Here is a 15,916-nt window from a genome sequence, read left to right as displayed (position 1 = left end):
CTGAAATCCAGTGACGAGTGCCCTAGGAGGAGACACACACAAGAGGGGAAGGGGCGGTGTGACCGTGGAGGCGGAGACTGGAGGGATGTGGCCATAGGTCAAGAAACGGGGGCCACCAAAGAGCTGGCAGGGGCAGAAGAGATTTCCCCCCACAACTTCTGCAGGGAGAGAGACTGGCTGACACCTTGATGTCAGACCCTGGCCTCTAGAGCTGTGAGACCAAACATTTCTGCTGTTTTGAGCCCCCCAGTTTGAGGTAATTTGTTACAGCAGCCCCAGGAACTGATGCCTGCACCTCCACCCCTACTTGTGAGGCCTTCCGCCCGCTCTGCTTTCCCTCCCACCCCCTTCCAGGATTTCACACGTTGTCCACAGTCTCTTGTGCCACCCCCCAGCAGAGGACGTGGTCTCTTACTCCCGTGGGCGCTCTGCTCTGTCCAAAGGCTATTTCATTTCCCTCATCTGTCAGCTGCTGACGGGTGGGCTATGTCTTGTGTGCTGCCCTGCCCGTGTGTGTGCCCTTCCCAGGGCCTAGTATGGCCTGCTAGTGCTAAGTCGTTTGAGTCGTCTCCGACTCTTTGCAACCCCATGGACTGTAGCCTGCCAGGTTTCTCCATCCATGGGATTTTTTTTCAAGCAAACACACTGGAGTGGGTTGCCATGCTCTCTTCCAGGGGGTCCTCCCCACCCAGGGATGGAACCTGCGTCTCCTACGTCTGCGGCACTGGCAGGTTCTTTACCACTAGTGCCACCTGGGAAGCCCTGGGCACCCAACAAAAAACCCACAGAACAAAACTGCAGAGACCCAATGACCGGCGCCAGCCAAAATCCTTGACAAAATGAGAAAGCAAGCAAACGCATGGCAACTGTCCACTGCTGTCTCTGGGACAACCATGAGTTCTTGTCTTTGTCCTTCATAGGTGACAAAGCCTTGAAGGGGCTTTCGTCACACGGGGTGCAGGAGGCCCACCCGGCAGCTCCCTGTGTGAGATTCTGACTGGTGTGTGTGTGTGTATGTGTGTGTGTTGGGGTTTGTAAAATGCTGGTACCTAAGATGGGGCAAAGCTATGCCCTTGCTTAAGCCCACAAAGTTTCTCATGATCTGTAAGCTTAATCTGCACCTAAACCAGGACCTGAGCAGATTCCCACCACTCTTCCTCACCTGCGGCAGGAGGAAACAAAGTGTCAGGAAGGAGGCTGCCCCGGTTCCACGGAAGACCCTGGACCACACACAGGTGCCTTATCGTGCCACCAGTCCTGCATTCTAAAGCCCTTTGCCAAAAGGATGCTAAGGTCAGGCCCCCAAGGCCAGTGGCAGGGGCCAGTACCTGGGACACCTGCCCCCACCTCTGGGGTCTGCCCAGGGGTATGTGTACGCCAAGAGCCTGGACCCTTTCAGGCTACACTGTGGTCAAAGGCCCACTTGGACCCTGGTGAGGACTTGGAGCCATGTAAGAGGTACCTCATCTGCTGGTACCCTCCAGGGGATTCTGGAACCAAGGTGCCCATGGCCAGGTTCCTAGATTGAGCCGGTGGCTCAAGGCTTGGCAGGCAGAGATTGCTCCTATTCTAGAGGTAGACTGGGGACCAGGAGGTTTTGCGGGGCTGGTTTGCAGGCAGCTGATGGAAAACGCTGGGCTTTAGGCCACAGTCAAGCAAAGCAGAGGCAGGCAAAGTGTGCTAAAGTAAGACTTTAGGGAACACCTACTCTGGGTCCTAGCAGGGCCCCAAGCAGGACACAGGGGCCTGGGAAAAGCCCTTTTTTCCTTGAGCCCCCTTCCTCGGCTCTTGCTCCCACACCCCCGCAATTTCTCTCTGGGGAAGTCCTAAAGCCAGGGTTGGTTGGACGTCTGTAAAATGGGGGCCCTAATCTGGGCAGCTGCGACAGTGGTCCCGCTGCGGAGAGGGTGGGCCAACGGATCGGGTTAGAAACCCTCTCTTTCTTTCCAGGACGACCCCTTTCTGCACCCTGGAGGCGTGAGGCTGAGCTGCCTGGAGCGTCCGGAGCTTTCTCTTCGGATCGGGACCGGAGAAACCCTCCGACGCGGCACGCAGCGCTCTCTCTGCCCTGAATTCCTTCCCTCCAGCTACCCTGGGCGTCCCCCCAAATCCAGGCCCTCTCCCCGGCTCTGGAGAGCGCCCCCCAATTCCTGCACCCCCGAAAACTCCCCCCGCTCCGTACTCCCGCCTCGATTCCCATCCATGCCTCCTTCCACCAGGGACACGCCCTCTCCCGCACCCAGCCACGCACACTAACTGGACGCTCCGGTCTCTGCCGCCCTCTACCGCCTCCTGGAACCCTCCCCGTCGGCCCCTTCCCCATTCTTCAGGACTCCCAGATCGGCTCGACTGCAAGGTGGGGGTGGTGGTGGGAGCACCTTTTCCACTACTTTTGGGCACTGCTTCATCCTTAGCATCGCCCCCCGCCCCTCTCTGGCTTCCAATTGCCTCGCGCCCGGGCCGCCGCCCCGGGATTGCGCAGCCAGCACCTCTCTTGGCCGCCCGCCTCCTCCCCATCCCCGGCTTCCAGCCCTGTGGGCGCCCTCCCGCCGCTCGGAGCCTCCCATCCGGGGTGCGATCCCACCCCTCCCCGGTTCCCCCGCCCCCAGGTCCTAGCGATCGCGGGGTCCCCCGGGGAGTGCTCCCCCCTGCGCCCGGCCCGCGCTCCTTTGTGCGGCCGGTGCGCGCGCTGCGTCAAGGCTGCTGCCGCCACACGCACGCACTCACCGCGCTCAATTAACCCCCGGGAGCGGCAGGAAGGGAGGCGGCGAGCGGGAGGAGGGAGCCCAATCGCACGGTGCCCCCGCCCCGGCCCCGCGCGGCGCCGCCTCCGCCATTGCTGCGAGCGGGAGCGGGCGACGCGGAGGCTCGGAGCGCGGCCGGAGCCCAGACCTGCCGGAGCCGGGCGTGGGGTGAGTGCCGGCCGGAGGGACCGCGGGGCGCCCGGGCTGGACCCTCCCGCCCGGGAGCCGGGTCCAGGGCCGCGCATCACCCTTAGGTGGGAGGGCCGGGGGTGGGGGTCCCCGGGCAGGTCTCCGGCGCAGCGGCGCCAGGACCGGGGACGCGTCTAGACCTCGCGGGCAGGGGCGGCGCCCCCTCCCCGGCGGCTGTGTGCCCCTGCACTGGGCGCTTTTGTCCAGCGGGTGGGAGTCCGTAAATACACCGCGCTCGCCCCCCACCCCTAGAGCCGCGACCTCTGCATCCTCACGACCCCTCCCCGGAGACCAGGCGGGGGGCCGGAGAGCTCGCCGACGCCCGGGACAGCGGGTGGGTCCGGCTCGCGGTGACTCCCGCCCGGCCCTCGCTCCGCAGGCTGGCAGCCTCGGGTCTCCCGGAACCATGGTGAAGTTGGGGAACAATTTCGCGGAGAAGGGCACCAAGCAGCAGCTGCTGGAGGATGGCTTCGACACCATCCCCCTGATGACGCCCCTCGATGTCAATCAGCTGCAGTTCCCGCCCCCGGATAAGGTGAGAGGCCCCCCCACCCCGGCACCCCGCACGGCCCGGTGCGCACCCCCAAATCTCGGGTGGCGGCCGAAACAAAAGGATCGCGCCTCGCATGTGCTGGGGACGGGCTTGGGCGGGGTGGAGGACGCGGCTCGGGGGACAACGTATCCCCGAGGGATTCTGGAGCGGTTGGTCTGCGCCCCCCATCACCCCACCCTCCGCGCCCCGCCTTAGATGACAGCTTCGTGCTGACCCAGGAACTGCGCGGTCCGGGAAAGATCCTTTGATTTTCGTGGGACCCTGATCCGAGAGAGGTCCCTGACCCCTCCGCCGCCAGCCCAGCTCTGCGCCTGCCTGCCACGGGATACCAGGGGCTCTGCTTTGGGGGTGAGCCCAGGAGCGGCTCGGCGGCCCCTCGCGCCTTCCCGGGTGGTGCAGTTTCCGATTTGCCCCTTTGCGGCGGGGAGACCCCTCTCCTTGGCCAGATGGACCCTCCCTGGGGGCCTCCTCCTCTCCCCCCTCACAGACACACCGGTGGTAGCTGCGGCAGGATGCGCGCTCCTTCGCCGCCACCTTCCTCTCTTTGTTCCTTTTGTGAAAATCTCCAAATAAGCTGAACACTCGTGCTCCTCAGTGTTAGTGTAACCGGGGACAGCCATTCATCATCCTCTTCTGGAAGTGGGATTTGTGTGTGTGCGCTGAATTTAAAGAATCCCCTCTTTTCTTAAATACAGTCTGCAATCGAGTGCTTTCTGTCCGTTAAGAGCAGTCTTTACAAGAGTTAACGCTTAGAAAACGTTTAAAAGCCTAGAAAACTCTATCGTGAAACGGAGACCTAAAATTGGGCACTCGCATCCTTTCTGCATGCCTTGCTGCTCTTTAGAAGTCACCCCAGCCACCAGGAAGCGCTCTCTCTTCCCTGAAGTGTGCAGGCATTTCTTGTTTCATTGAATGCCTGGCGGGGTGGTTCTGACTCAGGACTTGTCCTTTATTCCAGCCTGTTGACGATGATGGGTGCCGGGGCACGGGTGGGGATGGGGGGAATATCCCTGCCATGGATCCATCCTCTCTGGAGGATTCCTTTATTCACATGGTGGGCCCTTTGATAGGCTTACTCAGCTCCTCAAGGTGGTTCTGATCCTCCCAACTCTTGTGTTTGGGTAGGTAGAGGGGCAGGGGCTGGAGGGAGGCTGAAACAAGTGTTTCATTTCAAAGAAAAGGATCAGCTGATCTCACCTGTGCGCCTGGGCCATGTGGCACCACTCTGGGGCATTGATGGTCCAAAAGAGGCTTTGAGGGAGGGGCAGGACTGCCTGAGGCCTTGGCTCCCACCTCCCTTTTGCCGTGCAGGTTAGCACAGCCTGGCGCCACCATCCCCACCTTCCCCTGCTGCCTCAGCCCAGGAGCCATGGCAGCCTGTGCCAGGAACACTGCGTGCCCGGGCAGCACCCCTGTCAGGCCCTTCCCTCCACTCGGCCTCCTCTTGCGTCCTAAGTCTGTTCCATTTTGGAAGCGTCTGGCACACGGTTGGCTTATAGCAGGGAGGAGGTTTCAGGCAGGTATGAAGTCTTGACCAACCAATTGGGCCGACAAGGAGTAGCTTTGTTCTTAAGTCACTCAATTGTGTTCGACTCTTTGTGACCTCTTGGACTGCAGCATGCCAGGCTTCCCTGTCCTTCACTATCTCCCGGAGTTTGCTCAAACTTATGTCCATCGAGTCAGGGATGCCATCCAACCATCTCATCCTCTGCCACCCCTTTCTCCTGCCCTCAATCTTTCCTAAAATCAGGGTCTTTTCCAATGAGTCGGCTCTTTGCATCAGGTGGCCAAAGTATTGAAGTAACCTAGGCTGCTCTGAAAGGTGATGAATCTCCCATGCCTGCTCCCAGTTGGGGATTCTAGCAGGAAGTGATGGTTGGGCCAGAAGATTTCTAAGGTCCACAGATGAAGAAACCGAGTCTCCAGGAGTTTACAGGACATGCCCAAGGTCACTCAACTGATGGCCACCACCCTCCAGGATGTGAAGCTCCAGCAAGACCTCTTGCTCTGCCCTCTTGGAGCTAGACCGTGCTCACATGGGATGTCTCTTAACCCAAGCAGTGGCACCGTGTTGCTCCCAGCCCAGGTTCAGGGAGGTGATGTCACCTGTCCCACAGGACACATGTCTGAGGGCGGATAGTGCAGATAGGGTTGTCAATGGACTGTGTGCCGCGTGCCGAGGTTCTAGAGGTGCGACAGTGCGGGTAGTCACAGAGTTGGCAGCCGCGTCAGGGCCAGTCTCTGCTGACGTGTGTTGAATGCTTATTATGCACCAAGCCCTTGTCTGTGTGGTTTACAGCTTTCACTTCCTTTCGTGTTGCTGACATTAGACAGTAACCACCACTGTTGCCCCATTTTACAGGTGTGGAAATGAAGGGAAAGAGAGTAAGGAACTTGGCTGAGGTCAGCCTCGTAGTGGCAGAGGCAGACTGAATCTGGGCCAGTGGGCTACTGAGCAGGTCCCCACTGGGCTGAGGGTCCCAGGGATTCCCTCCTCCTTGCAGTAGCCCAACCAGATGGACCTTGTTCCCATTTCACAGGCCAGTATTCTTGCCTGGAGAATCCCATGGACAGAGGAGCCTGGCGGGCTACAGTTCATGGGGTCGCAAAGAGTCAAACACAGCTGAAGCAACTGAGCACGCAGAGACAGGGGAGAGAGGAGGATGGTGGGGGTTAGACAGACTCCCCAAAAGTGATTTGCTTGAAGGCTGGTTTCCTGTTCCTTCCTAATCCTGGAGGGACACTTGGTGCCCTTGAATCTTCTCATTTTACCCCTGGCAGCATATAAAAAATAAATGTATCCTTCCTCCCACTACCCAGACCCTGAAGCTCTGGGCAGTGATCAGTCAGTTCAGTCTCTCAGTCATGTCTGACTATTTGCGACCCCATGGACTGCAGTGTGCCAGGCTTCCCTGTCCATCACCAACTCCTGGAGCTTGTTTAAACCCATGCCCATTGAGTCGGTGATACCATCCAACCATCTCATCTTCTGTCGTCCCCTTCTCCTCTTGCCTTCAGTCTTTCCCAGCATCAGGGTCTTTCCCAATGAGTCAGTTCTTCTCATCAGGTGGCCAAAGTATTGGAGCTTCAGCTTCAGTATCAGTCCTTCCAATAAATATTCAGGACTGATTTCCTCTAGGATGGACTGGTTGGATCTCCTTGCAGTCTAAGAGATTCTCAAGAATCTCCTGCAGCACCACAGTGAAGGGAGTTCACTGTGAAGGGAGCACCAGGTATGGAGGCGGGAGCCCCAGATACGGAGGCGGGAGCCCCAGGTGCTGGGTGTGCACTGCATCAGGAGTCTGGGGCCCTGCTGACCCCTAATAGGCCTGCTGCCTATTAGCCTTGGCTTCGGAGCTTAGCTTCTCTGACTCTCTGTTGTCATATTTCCCTTCTGGTGCTGCTCCCAGGATTATCAGTGCGTAATTTCTCACTAGTCTTGGCACAGAGGAGAGTTGTAATAAGTGGTGACTGTACTCATTCATTTTGTGAAATACTTCCTGGCAAAATGGTGACTTTGAACACTAGAGTCCCCCCCGACAACCTGTCCTCTTTGGACAGGTGTGTCGGAATGCATGTGGCCATACTCCTAACTGTTTGCTTCTGTTTCCTGAACAAGGTGGTCGTGAAAACTAAGACTGAATATGAACCGGACCGCAAGAAAGGCAAAGTGCGTCCTCCCAAGATAGCAGAGTTCACCGTCAGCATCACTGAGGGCGTCACCGAGAGGTTCAAGGTGAGTGGCCCCGGAGACAGGTGAGATGCTGCTTTTGCCCCCAGGACAGGTCCACTGAGCTCCAGAGCTGACCTGTGGAATGATGGGAACAGAATGAGACACTAATATGGGCTGACTCCAGATATGCAAAATTGACCGTGTGGTTTTCAAAATTTCTTCTTTCTTTTATTTTCAGAAAATGATCAGTATTACCAAGTTTTAATAATAGGGACAACCCAGTCCTCAACTTTCTTTTAGACAGAGGTATATATAGCTTCCTGGGCAGCTCAAATAGTAAAGAATCTGCCTGCAATGCGAGACGCCTGGGTTCAGTTCTTGAGTCTGGAAGATCCCCTGGAGAACGGAATGGCAACCCACTCTAGTATTCTTGCCTGGAGAATTCCATGGACAGAGAAGCCTGGTGGTCTACAGTCCATAGGGTCACAAAGAATTGGACATGACTGAGCAGCTAACACTTTATAAACAGTAAAATCTTTACCTTAAGTGCAGAAGAGGGGCAAACAATAACAAAAAGGCAACCATTGTCCTTAGTTGGTGCAAGACCCAGTCTGAGCCTTTGCGTTGCAGGCTCTTCTGAGCATCGCTCTCCAGGGAGTCAATACTCTCCATGTAACCTGTTTTGCAGATGGGTAACCTGTTTTGCAGATGGGAAGTTGAGGCACAGGGCAGTCAGGGCCAGGAGTCAGAGGTGGTCCACTCTGGAGCCCTTGTGTTCACACTTCACCTATCACCATCCTTGACAGGTGCGGAAGTGTGGGGCCTGATCAGCTCTATACAGTTTGCTGGAAGTGCTCACTTTGGGGAAAGAAACTGCTCCAGACCATTCTTTAGGGAGAGACAGCTACTGAAAGGGTCAGGGTTCCAGCCAAGCCTGGGGACAAAGCCTTCTCCACGGAGTCTGTGTGGCCTCTGAGGGTGGAAGCAGCTGTGATTTTGAGGAACAAGTTAGGATATTGATATTCTGGAAACTTTGTTTCTTTGGCAAACATGAAAGATGGTGAAATGGAGGCCCTCACCTAGAGTCAAAGGAATGATTTAGGAGACATAAGGCATAAGTCACCCAGACCCTGAAGGGTGGCCTTGACTGGCCACCCTGGTTGTCACCCACGTGGATGTGTGAGCAGTGTCTTTATGCTGGGTGCATAGACACCTGCCCACCCCCATGCTCTGCAGTTTCCAAAGCCCCTTTGCATATTGCATCCTGTTCTGTCAACCCTGTGAACTGGTTAAGAGATGAAAGTCAACCCCAAAGGAGTGAGCGGCTTTGTGGGGTGATTGGGTATGCCAGGACATAATTTGGCTTTAAGTCCTTCTTCCCATGCCTTGGTGCTTCCGTCCTGGGCTGGAGGAAGACCATCCGGGGGCTTGCCTAAAAACCGTACAGCAGGTCCCATCAGAGTCGCCGTGTCTTTTGTGTCTGTGGGGCTGTTACTGGTGTCAGCTCATCTAACCCTCCTATCAACCTTCCCAGAGAAGCAAGTACCATTAGTGCAACTCAGTTTACAGATGGAGAAGTCGAGGCACAGACAGGCCTGCGTCTGTGGTTTCTGCTGGTGTCCAGGAGGGTGTACAGGTGGAGATGCTCTTCTGGTGGTTCCTGGCTTGGTGGTTCATCTGTGTTGCGAGGTTCGTGGGGGACCAGGTCAGACTGACCTAAGGTCACCATCTGTCTCCTGCTCTGGCCAGCCGCTTGGCGTGTGCCTCTTCTGGGGCCAGTCGCTCATCCTGTCCTGTCCATACCTGGGGCTCAGCCCTGGCTGAGGCAGAGGTGACCTCATTTTCAAGGTCATGATAACCATCACCATCTGGATCTCTGAGCATGGCTGGGTTTGTTATCCCTGCTTTGAACCCTGCCTCTTCTGGCCCTGGCATTTTGTGTCCCTACAAGGCAGTACACTTTGTGGCCCTTGAACGGCCATCCCTTCGTCTGTGAGTTGCCTGCCAGCTCTGACCCCACGTCTGGGGTCCTTTGCTTGTGCTTTTCCCTCACCTGATGCAGGTCCCCAGGTCCCTTATTTAAGGTGTGGATGACGCACCAGAGCCTCCAGGGCTCTCAGCCTTGGCTGGGCCTTTGTGTGGTTACCAGGCTCCGGTTGCCAAGAACCTGGGCCCAGAAGATCGGTGCTATCCCAGGGGGTGGGCTATGGTGGCAGAGGTCCTGCCTTCTCTGCTCCCACCTCCCAGGGATGTCTAAGAGGTGTTGTCCACAGGTGGTGCTCAGTGGATTTTTTTGCACTGCAGTGGCCTGTTTCCCCAGTTCTATGCGTAAACCAGGCATGTCTGTACACTTAGATTTGTGGCCTTCCTGTGATTCCTGGCCATCCTGAAGGGAGGATCACAGCCCCTTTTGCAGCTGAGGCCATTGAGTCCCAGGAGGTCACCAGGGGGGCTGGGGTCCTCCCCACGACTGTCTGCCTCCGAGTCCAATGCCCTTGCATCACCCCTCCTGCCACACACACTGCTCTGTGGGCCCCGCTTCCAATTTCTAGGCCCGGTTCCCCTTCTGTCACCTTCCAGTGCCAGCTCAGATATCACCTCTGCCGTGAAGCCTCCCAGGATTAACCTCACCCTCCTTGTAGTTCCACTGCCCTTTTTAATGAGGCAATGACAGCCTCTCACAGTAATGGAGTGCCCCCAGGAGCCAGACTCTGGGTCAGGCTAGTTATGTTTATGATCTCATTTTATACTCAGAAACCTCAGGGGGCAGGCACTGTTATTATCTGCATTTTGCACTCGAGGGGGAATTGAGGTAGAAATCTTGAACCTGAGCAGCCTATTCTTGGCTGTAACACCTGAGGTCCAGGCGGCTTCTCCTGCAGGACACATTTGCAGAGGATGCTCTGAGCCCCAGGTGACCCATGTGCTGCTGGACTGACTTGCTTCTAAGAAGCCTTTTCCTTTGTTGATTCAGAACCCTTCCCAGTGCCTGCCGCCCTGTGGCCTCTGTCCGAACACCAGTCACCCTCCTTTCCAGCAGCCTTCGGATATGGGGGCGCCCGTGTACCTCGAGTCCTCCCCATGTGAGCCTCGAATTTCAGCTTTTTATGTTGCGGTGCCCTTTCCCTGGCCCATGCTTCTCTTCGGGTGTGAGGCCTGTGACCTGGTGCCCCAGTGAGTGGGGTGAGTCTGTCCAGTGGGGTGACCCTGCTAATAAGCAAAGGCCCCTTGACCTGAGTTGGTGACCTGGGGGAGGCGGCCGGAGTGTAGTGCCCCCAAGCCACTGTCAGGCATAGTGAAGGTGTAGGGCTCTGGGTGCAGACAGAACTTCGCAGCCCCTCTGTGTCAGGTGGGAGAGGAGCTCCCCGATGCCTTCCGTGGTGCTGGACACACAGGGTGACAGCTCGGGGAAACAGACCAGGCTGCCGGCCCCAGGTGGCGAAGTCTCCAAGGACCCTGGCTTGTTGGGTACATTTGGTGGTAGCTCCCCAGGAAGCTCCTCTCTGGGCCGGGTGGGGATGTGAGTCCCTTATAGGTGACCACGCAGTCAGCAGGTGACACGCCCAGGGCCCCACAGTCAGTGTGAAGCGACCTGGCCAGCTTGACCCAGAGGCCTGTGATCCCAACTCGCTCAGCTCAGTGACCTGTATCCTGCACACTTCCTGCTTTTGCTCCCAAACAGGAAGCAAGTGTAGCTGGTTCCCTGCCTGCCTGCCTGGGGGTCTGGGTGTGGAATGTAGCCTCCTGGTATGGCCTGGGGCCACCTGTGTTGGAATCACCTGAGGTTTGATTGTAGCAGTGAGACCTTGGACCCTAGGGTATTGTGACAACCTCTCCAGATGATTCTTTTGGGTTCGTGACCTTTTGTGGGTGGGGCTGCGTTCTAGCACACGAGCAGGGCAGGCTTAGGAAAGCGGGTGCCTTTTGAAGATGCTGAGAGTTTTAGCCCTTCTAGAATGTTCTCTCGGCCTTTTCCTACCCACTTATGTTTCTCGAATCTCTGAATGCATGCAGACAGTGGGGCGTGCTTCTCTGGTGGGTGGTGTCAGCTGGCTGAGGGCGGGGGGCTCTCTTTTGGCAAATTGGGGTACATGTGGGCAGCAGAGAGGAGGACCTGCATGCGCCCCCCCCCCCCTCCCCAATCACCTTGAAGGTCAGTCACGGCTCTCCTGGGACAGAACGTCTTCCTCGTCCTGCTGGTGAGCGGGCAGCTTCCATGTGGCTCCCCAGCCCAGCCGTCTCTTCATTCTTTCCGGCCCCGTGTGTGAAGGGCCAGAATGAAACCATGCCTTTCAGCTGTTGAAGCAACCAGTAAATAACATGGGCCCTTTTTGTCTGTAACTTGTGTAGTTCAGGAGCGGGAGGCCGCTGCTCTAAGCCTCATCTTTATATACCTTTGGATGGCATCCTCAAGACGAGATGTCTTTTTGGATGTTGCTTTATGATTATCACCCAGGGATTAATCTCTTGGCTATGAGGTTGCTAGGCTGGTTGCTAGGTAACCGCTGGCTGGGGAGAGGGTTTTCTGAGGCTCCTCCACATGGGATTGCTGGATGAGCCACCCAGCGGTGGCCCAGAGTCTAGGCTTCCGAAGAGGTTGGTGTCAACAAGGAAAGCGGCCGCTTAATTAATTGGAGGTGTGTTTATGCCGAGAATAAACATGGGCCTGAGCTGTTTCTCCAATGAACTAAACCTAAACACTGTTCTAATTGCGTGGTCCTGCTCACCCATGCAGAGCAGCATGTCATGGTGTTGTGTGGGATTCTGGAGGGCGGAGGGGCCATAATGAGGCAGATTAAAGGAATATTTCTGCTTGCGACTGCCATGAGGAGGGCTGTTGACACCTCTGACATCCACATGCATTCTACTTGTAAGTTCAGGGTTCGGGTGAACAGGCTGCATCCCAGCCCCTGCTGCCACGTTGCCTTCGGGCCTTTCAGAGATTCCAAGGTCAGCCTCGCCCAGATGGCGCAGGGCTGGGAGAACGTCCTGGGAGGAGAGACTGGATTTGTTTGTATGGGCCCTGGGTGCTGCACTGGAGGGTCCCTTTGCCTTCTGTCCACAAGTGAATCTGTGGGTAGGGACTTCCCTGGTGGTCCAGCAGTTAAGACTCTACGCTCCCAAATGCAGGGGGCAATGAGGGGGTGTTGTGTGTGACCAGTTAGATCCTTGGTTTGGGAAATAAGATCCTGCATGCCACACAGTGTGGCCAAAACAAGAGAGCAAACCAAATGAATCTGTGGGTGGTTTGCATCTTTTCTCGCATCCTTAATGACCTTGAGCTTCCTGTGCTGTCAGTCAGTCTGTTTTTCCACCCTCTCCAATAATCCCCTGGTGTGTTTCAGGATGCATTTGTTAAATATTTATGAATGGTGACATCGTTTCCTTGGCACTCACTGGTGGGGGCGGTCTTCACGAGTTGGCACTGGGGATCCTAGAAATACTTCAGCAGCTTCAGCACCCTGTCACCTCCAGCAGAGCGTCAGGTGGGGTTCCCCTGCCCTGTTTTGCAGTTTCCTGGCCCAGCTGTACAGTGGGGGCTTCACCCAGAATCGAATAATTATGTGGATTGAATCATCTGGGGGTGTGTCTGTGTGTTCACTTTGTGTGGGTTACCTAAAATATTTAAGTGCTGTAAATGCTTGGAGATATCAGGATTCATCTTCTGTTTCCAAGATTCTTTTTTTTTTTTTTAACTGCATTACTCAGCAGAAAAGCACATTTCTCTACCCGCCCCACCCCCTCCCAGCCTCAAGGGTGGGAGGGCAGAGACAGCAGAGAAAGAATGACCCAGCTACCATTGACCCAGTGCTGCCTGCCTGCGCTCTTACTGTCTTGAAGGTTGATCTTCTGTCCTGGTTTTGAAGGTGGGGAATTAAGGTCAGAGAGGACCCCGGCCCAAGGTCAGCCAGCTAACTGGTGGGTAGCAGTAGGATTCAGACCCATGTCCACCTGACACGGAGCCTGCCAAGCTCTGTTTTCCATACTGGCAGCTACATGGGGTTCATGGAATGACTCTACCCTGCTACAGACTCCCTAGTTCCCACCCTAGTTGAGCAGTGACCTCTGGGAGGCCCCCAGCAAGAGAGGAGACCCCAACCAGAAAGAGCAGGTAGGAACACAGCATATTCAAATGCCCTTCAAGCCCCTCGTCTGTGAAATAGGGTGAACTGCCAGTTCCCAGCTCATGGTGAACATTTAGAGAACTGGTACAGCGTCCAGGGCCTTGTAAGTTGCGTGGCTGTGTAATTAATCGCCCAGAGTGGGATACTTTCGGGAGTGGCAGTGGGCCCTGTGCGTTTGGGATGCTGAGGCAGGAACCGTTGTCAGGACTGTCCCGAGCAGGTCCGGCATATGATCCTCTCCTTATAAATTCCTGATAAAGTTCACCCTGAGGCCCATAGCCTATTTGCTGTCCATTCCTGGCTGTTCTTTCCAGAACACACACCTGGGACCCCTCTGGTCTCTGGGGTAAGGCTGCTCTGGCTTGGGATTCCCATCTGTCTCTCTAAGGCCCCTGCCATAGTCTGGCCTCCTGTCTCTGCCTCACCACCCCCCTCACCTTTTATTTGGAGCAAACTGTGTTGGAAGGACTGATGCTGAAGCTGAAACTCCAATACTTTGGCCACCTGATATGAAGGGCTGATTCATTAGAAAAGACCCTGATGCTGGGAAAGATTGAAGGCAGGAGGAGAAGGGGGTGACAGAGGATGAGATGGTTGGATGGCATCACCGACTTGATGGATATGAGTTTGAGCAAGCTCCAGGAGTTGGTGATGGACAGGAAAGCTTGGCATGCTGCAGTCCATGGGGGTCGCAAAGGACAGGGTTGAGCGACTGAACTGATACATAAAATACAATTTACAACTTTAAAGTGTTCAATTTAGTGATATTTATTACATTCACAGTGTTGTCCAACCATCACCACTATCTCCTTTCAGAACATTTTCAGTCGCCTCCAGAGGAGACCCCATACACACTGGCAGTTACTCCCTGATTCCGTCTGCCCTTAGCTCTAAGCAATCACTCATCTCTTTCCTGTCTCTGTGGATTTTCCTATTCTGGACGCTTCATAGAAATGGAATCATAGACTACGTGGTCCACGTTGCGTTTACCTCCTCATCTTATCGATGGGCGTTTGTGTCGTTCCCTCCTTTTGGTTAAGTGTGAATAGTACTGGGATGAACATTTCTGTACAAGCTTCTGTTTGAGCGCCTGTTTTGCATTCTCTTGGGTTTGTACCCAGGAGTGGAATTGCTGGTTCATGTGCTGATGTTTTGTTTAACATGCTGAGGAGCTGCTGTTTTCCACAGTAGCTGCACCATTTTACATTTTCACCCACAGTGTGCAAGGTTTCATTTTGTATCCTCACCAACACCCATTATTTACTTTTATTGTAGCCATTCTCATAGGTGTGAGGCGGCATCTCCTTGTGGCTTTGGTTTACATTTCCTCATAATGGAGAACGATCTTGACTATCTCTTCCTGTACCTGTTCACTATTTGTTTATCTTCTTCGGAGTGATGTCTGTTCCAGTCCTTTTCCATTTTTAATTGGGTTGTTTGTCTTTCTGTTGTTGAGTTGTAAGAGGTTTTTATATATACTCTGGGTACTAGGTCCTTACCAGATGTATCAGTCTCAGATATTTTCTACCATTTTGTGGGTCGGTCTCATCATTTTTTTGCTTGTGTTCTTCAATGCACAAAATTTTAAAATTTCAGTCAAGTACAAATTATTTTTGTTGATTGTGCTTTTGGTGTTATATCTAAGATATCATTGCCAAATGCAGAGTCATAAAGATTTACCTCTTATGTTTTCTTTTAAGAATTTTAAGGCTTTAGCTTTTATATTCAGGTTTTTATTCTATTTCGAATTAGTTTTTTTATATGGGGTGTGGTCAGGGTCCAGCTCGATTCTTTCACGTGCAGACAGCTAGTTGTCCTGACGCCGCTTATTGAAGAGACTCTTCTTGCCCCATTAAATGGTCTTGGCACCCTTAGAGAAAAGTCAGTTGACCATGAACACATGGTTATAGTTCTGGACTCCTCCATTCTATACCATTGATTTATGTACCTATTCTTACGCTAGTCCCATACTGTTTTGATTACTGTAGCTTTGTAGTACGTTTTGAAATTGGGAAGCCTGAGTCCTCCAGCTTATTCTTCATTTTAAAGATTGTTTTGGCCATTCACAAACCCTTGTAATTTCCATTTCTAAGGAGAAAGTCTATTGGGATTTTGATAGGGATTGTATTGAGTGTAGGTCAGTCTGGGAAGGATTCTCATCTTAGCACTAGTGTCTGTCCATCCGTGGTGTCATTCCATTTATTTGGGTCTTACTTTAATTTCTTTCAGCAGCGTGTTATATAGTCTGCAGTGGACCCATTCTTTCACTTTGTGCAATCAGCTGTGGAAGTAGAAGTCATACTTGTGATTCACCAACACGAATCACCGGTGTTCTGTGTATCACGCTGCAAGTGACATTGAGATTTCGGGAAGTGTTCAGTCTCATCATTCGTTTGAAATCATAGTATTGTAAGAGCTTGTTGTTTGATGTATTATATCACAAATCTACATTTTGGCAATGTTTTCATATTAGTATTTCAGTATCCTTGGTTTTCTTTCCTGTGTATTGTGTCTTATGCACTTTTAAGCATGAGCCTGAGGATTGATACGTTCCATGTGACTGCCAGGGGCACAAACGTGATGGAAACCCTGCAGCAGGCTGTTCCCCAACCCCTGCTGTTCCCATATGCTG

The 15,916-nt window shown here is 54.2% G+C and overlaps 1 protein-coding gene across 1 annotated transcript in view; it reads left to right on the top strand.

Annotated features, from left to right (window-relative positions):
* The first annotated feature begins 2,816 nt into the window (after positions 1-2,816).
* NSG1 (neuronal vesicle trafficking associated 1) overlaps positions 2,817-15,916 on the top strand; it is a 54,979-nt gene continuing 41,879 nt past the window's right edge. The window contains exons 1-3 of the mRNA XM_069593244.1: positions 2,817-2,912; positions 3,313-3,468; positions 7,106-7,222. Of these exons, the coding sequence (XP_069449345.1) occupies positions 3,340-3,468; positions 7,106-7,222 (246 nt within the window). The 5' untranslated portion in view covers positions 2,817-2,912; positions 3,313-3,339. The remainder of the gene's footprint in view (positions 2,913-3,312; positions 3,469-7,105; positions 7,223-15,916) is intronic.

The sequence above is a fragment of the Ovis canadensis genome, chromosome 6, assembly GCF_042477335.2.
Source record: "Ovis canadensis isolate MfBH-ARS-UI-01 breed Bighorn chromosome 6, ARS-UI_OviCan_v2, whole genome shotgun sequence".
NCBI classification, from domain to species: domain Eukaryota; kingdom Metazoa; phylum Chordata; class Mammalia; order Artiodactyla; family Bovidae; genus Ovis; species Ovis canadensis.
Note: the sequence above shows the minus strand (reverse complement) of the source record. Positions and strands in the feature narration are given on the sequence as shown.